This window comes from Osmerus eperlanus, chromosome 19 (assembly GCF_963692335.1).
Source record: "Osmerus eperlanus chromosome 19, fOsmEpe2.1, whole genome shotgun sequence".
Classification (NCBI taxonomy): Eukaryota; Metazoa; Chordata; class Actinopteri; order Osmeriformes; family Osmeridae; genus Osmerus; species Osmerus eperlanus.
Window position 1 is genome coordinate 10530381 of NC_085036.1, and position 5151 is coordinate 10535531.

The window sequence follows — 5151 nt, forward strand, 5'->3', positions numbered from 1 at the left end:
TGCTAAATGCATAAATGTAAGTGTAATTGTTCTGGGTCATTTGCAGATGCAGTTGCTCATGAAACATTGTCTCTCTCAGGTTAGCAGCATATTGCAGTGGTTTAAAAATAGCTCAGGGCAACAGTGTCCAGTATGAGACCAGAGAATCCCCCTTGAAAGATGCTGAGTGAGCACCTGTGCTCCCAGTCATCTGGCCCAGACAGGAGGCTCCCTGCTCGAGGAGAGGAGGGTAGTGGGAGGGTGGTAGTGATGGAGATGCTGCTGCTGATGATGCTAATGAAAAATGAATGCAAGTTCACCACTTACCGATTTGTATTGTATTTCCAAAACAATCGTTCATGACCATGTTTGCTATAATATATGTTTGTGTGATTGTGTATGCGTTTTTGTCTAAATGTTGACTAAGTTTGTAAAGAAAAACTGAACGCAGATGTATGTGTATGTATAGGTTACATTTTTACATGGTTGATCAAATGTATGCTACTTTATGTGGAGCCATGAATTACAGATTGAGCGTGTCCAAGAGATTTACATTTTTTTATCTGCCATGCGCTGCTCAGCAGTACACCAGGAAACTCCTAATAAGGGCAAGGAAGTACAACCCCACCGGAACCGTTCCATTTGAAGGTACGACCTTATATGGCATGACGTGTAACTGGGATTTCCGGTAATGGCAGCCATCTGCAGAGACTGGAAATCTGCTTTTAAAGTTGAAAACCTCAATTTGAAGCAAGGAACAACGGTTGAAAACTAGTAAACCATAAAATGCATCGAGCAACATCTGTAGATATCACAGAATATTTAAATGTTGGTCTCCCCGTTGTCTCTATTCTCTACATAGCCTACGTTATATGCTAGACTGCGTTGCCTAAATATGGTCTTCCTCCGTTCCATATTTGGACATCTACGTCACGACAAGAGGCTTTATAAAGCGGTGGGAATCCTCTTCAGAAAGAAAAGAGCTTCATTGCCACATAGGTGTAACATCAGAGTAGAATGCCCCAAATAACAGTAGTCTTAACAATTCTGACAAACCTGCACGTGAAAGTTTTAAGGAAAAATAATAATTTAGGCCTATAACTAGATATCCCAATTTGCACACTTTTGCGTAGCATAGAGAAAGGGTATTTTTAGTCCTTTCTTGGGAATGAATAAGGCAAAGCATCGTTTCTGAAGTCTGTCAGAGGATTGTTTTGAAGAAATAGCCTACCAATTTTTGACATCGGTGTGTCCACATTGGCATCCTCAGAGAAACAGCAGCAGCAATCAAGCCCCTGTGCTCCAAGACTAGCTGGTGACTTCGCTCTCTTACTCGAGAGAATTAGCGTCTACCCAGGGTCTGTCTATCCAGATCCCCGGACCGCCGGCATCACCCAGGAGAACAGGGAAATGGCTGCTACGAAAGCCGAACTTCTCCTTTCAGCCCTGCAGATCTCAGACCCATTGGGATTCCCACATTCACCTTTGGACAGTTACCCCAAGTTGGAGGAGCTGATGCTGCTCCACTCCGCCGCGACGGGTACATCCTTCCTTGCCGCCTCCGCTGCCGAGGTCGCCGGGCTTGGGACCGGGGACTCCGGGGACGCTTATGAGCATCTGACCGGAGGTAAGATGCTTCTCTGGGTCTGACGCTTCAGGTGTCAACAGATTAAAAAACACATAGGATGCATATCATGCATTTCATTTACAAACTTTGCTGCTGCAGATAACGTGTGTGCCGATGTTAGACCACTCATAAAAGTTTTTTTATTTATTGTACGAGTACATCACTGGACTATTATTTTAACATGAACATCATGTTTTTCCCTGTAATGTATGAGTAATAAATTGTTATGTAAATTGTTAGATTAACGCATTTGAAAAAATAAGACCTTCCCTGTAAATGGGGCTCAGTCATGGGACTGCTACAATATACTATTAGAGTAAGAGAGGAAGGACAAGTGCAAAAAGCATTTCCAATGCACTTTTCATTATGAGTCAAATCAATATATTTGTCTTGTGTCTACACACAGACATGCACATTCACAAACTCACAAACGTCTAATAAAGTTCTTCCGTTTAATTACAGTTTAATTAATGTTCCCTATCGTTGTTGTTTCAGACACCCTCCCAGACCTGAGCTCACTCAGCTGCGACAAGTCTCTGTCAGAGCAGCACTTCCCTACAGCCCGCCTGCCATCACTCTCCTACACTGGGCGCTTCACCCTGGAGCCCACCTCCAACGCCTGCAGCAACAGCCTGTGGGCAGAGCCTCTTTTCAGCCTGGTCAGCGGCCTGGTGGGCATGGCCTCAACCCCAACCTCGGCTGCCGCTTCACGTTCCTCCACCGCCTCGGTCAACTCCTCCGCCGCCTATTCCCTCCCCAACCTGAGCTGCTCCATCCACGTCAGTGAGCCCAATCCCATCTACTCCGCGGCCCCTACTTCCTACTCCACCACAAGCCCTGACCTTTTCCTCGACTCCCCCCAGTCCTTCGCCGGCTCCGGCCAGTACCCGCCACCTGCCTACCACTCCTCCTCCAAGCCTTGTGCCACCAGCACGGCCCTGCCCATGATCCCAGACTACCTGTTCTCGTCCCACCAGCAGGGGGACCTTAGCCTGCTGGCCCCCGATCAGAAGCCCCTCCAGACACACAGCCTCCAGCAGCAGCAGCTGTCCCTCACCCCCCTCTCCACCATCAAGGCCTTTGCCTCCCAGACAGGAACAGTGACGGCGACCGCCCAGGATCTGAAGGGCTCCACCTACCAGTCCCAGCTGGTCAAGTCCAGCCGCGTGAGGAAGTACCCCAGCCGCCAGTGCAAGACTCCCCCCCACGAGCGCCCCTATGCCTGCCCTGTGGAGAGCTGCGATCGTCGCTTCTCACGCTCCGACGAGCTGACCCGTCACGTGCGCATCCACACCGGACAGAAGCCCTTCCAGTGTCGCATCTGCATGCGCAATTTCAGCCGAAGCGACCACCTGACCACGCACATCCGCACACACACTGGCGAGAAGCCGTTCGCCTGTGACGTCTGCGGGCGCAAGTTTGCCCGCAGTGACGAGAGGAAGAGGCACGCCAAAATTCACCTGAGGCAGAAAGACAAGAAACCTGAGAAAAGCTCTGCCCCCATCGCCATCCCCTCCCCAGCAGTCTCAGGGTACTCTTCCCCCTCCGCCTCCTCCTATCACTCCCCCACTTCCTCCTACCCATCACCTGGGTCCTCCTATTCCCCCGTGCCATCCTGCTACTCCTCCCCTGGTCACGCCTCCTATCCCTCTCCCTGCACCTCCTCCTACCCCTCCACCTTCCCCACCCAATTGACCTCCTTCAGCACCTCCTCTTTCACCTCATCCTCCCCATCCCTCTACTCATCCCCTGTGGGCACGCCCCAGTCTGACATGCAGTCTAGTCTCTCCCCTCAAGACATTGACCTCTGCTGAGACTCTCTCACAACTCTGCTGGAGAAGAACAAACGACAGGTCTGAAATGCACTATGTCTGGCTTGATGTCAGACGGACTCAGTAGATAATGGACCAGACAAGTTGATGGTGAAGGTGGAGGGAGAACTCTTTCCTCTGCTTCACCTCGGAGACTCAGAAACTGTCTTGGAGCACTGAGGGACATCACAGGGACATCACAGCGCTTCAGTGCTACAGTGCTGTGCTGCTGTCTGAAGATCGGCTGGCCCACCACCACAGACAGTGGCTCAAAGGGAAGCTACATCCAGTCCAGAGTTTATGTAAAACAGCCATGTTTTGGCTTTCTGTCCACCCTCTTCCAGGATTTCAGCTTGTTTACATAGTTATGCTGGAACCCCTCTGTAAATATAAATGGTATTGATTGTCTCTCTCCCATGTCTGTTGACTGGCATCCATCCGTAGCTACCAACCACAGTCTGCCATCCATGCTTTGGTGCCTTTAGCTTAAACAAATCTAGAATTCGATCACACTATATGGTGTATTTTTCACCCAATGTAAAATAAGAGAATTTAAGGGACAGATATCAAGGTTCTTACAGAGAGAATGTAAGCAAAAAGTTTATTTTTGTAACTAAAATGTTGATATGTATATAATACAGTCAAAATGTTTTTTACCTACTAAGTAGGCATGGGATTTTTGATTTTATGTAGTTTGTTACTTTTTGGTTATTTCTATTTTGTTGTTTATTGGTTCAACCCAGTGACTGTTTATGGCTTCTAAAGACATTGAATGCGCTTAACTGCCAAGGATATTATGTGCTGTTCATGATATCCTTCCAAAAAGGGATATGAATAAAATATAAATATGTATCAATACAGTTACCTTTTTGTGTAATCTTTTATGAATGCACAGCTGTTTATACATGAGGGGTAAGGGTATTTGACATGAAGTAATCAATTAAATATACTGTTAAAACATCTATTATAAGATAGACACAAACCAAGTTTGCAAGTCTATATTGCACACATATCATCAATATACCATGATATACAACTTCTTACTATGCAATATGTCCATTCCTGGGGTGGCTTAAATGGAGAAGTGAGGATATTTATATAGCTGCAGTCACCTTGACAACCATATTCTTCCTTAAGAACTGTGTTTCCATGTCAACCAACCTGAAGAGCCTATGGAATGGGAGTGAGTGGGTGTGAGAAGGTCTTCTTTCTCTGAGGACATCTGTGATTGAGATCCTCTGCAGCTCTACCACAACCCAACGATGGAAAGCTATCTGGAGTACGGTTCTTGACCATAGGCCTTGACCACTATGTGTCAGGTGCATTCATCTCCCATCCTTACCCTCTAATTTCCTCTCTAATTTCCTGTTTCTCCCTCTCTCTCTCCCTTTCTCCCTCTATCTCTCAAGCCTCTTCAACTCCTCCAGTCCATGTGATAATGCCATTAGAGAAAAGAGGAGGGTAATAGAGGTAATTTGTGTGATCTGGGTTGACTGACTGCACTGTTAAATGTGATTCATTTTACCTTGCCTCTTTCACAGCCTAACCTCATAATCCTTCATTATGCATAATTAGCCAATCATCCCCTCTCTGTCTGAGGAGATCAAATATAAATAGAAGGTTCCAGGTGAGCTGTGGCAGGGCCTTTCTCCTCTCCCCTACTTTAACCTTCTCCCCTCCCCTCCTTTGCTCTTCCCCTTACTGGCCTGAAAATCGATTTCTCTGTTACACATT

The 5151-nt window shown here is 47.1% G+C and overlaps 1 protein-coding gene across 1 annotated transcript; it reads left to right on the forward strand.

Annotated features, from left to right (window-relative positions):
- The first annotated feature begins 939 nt into the window (after positions 1-939).
- LOC134039373 (early growth response protein 1-like) lies at positions 940-4277 on the forward strand. Its single transcript, XM_062485197.1, has 2 exons — positions 940-1606; positions 2102-4277. The coding sequence occupies exons 1-2, from the start codon at positions 1390-1392 to the stop codon at positions 3418-3420; spliced, it is 1536 nt and encodes a 511-aa protein (XP_062341181.1). The 5' UTR covers positions 940-1389; the 3' UTR covers positions 3421-4277.
- The last annotated feature ends 874 nt before the right edge of the window (positions 4278-5151 follow it).

Bases quoted from the DNA above. Each gene is read 5' to 3' on its own strand.
- LOC134039373 (XM_062485197.1), top strand. From the start codon at position 1,390: ATGGCTGCTACGAAAGCCGAACTTCTCCTTTCAGCCCTGCAGATCTCA. The intron at 1,607-2,101 runs GTAAGATGCTTC...TTGTTGTTTCAG, and splicing joins TTATGAGCATCTGACCGGAG to ACACCCTCCCAGACCTGAGC.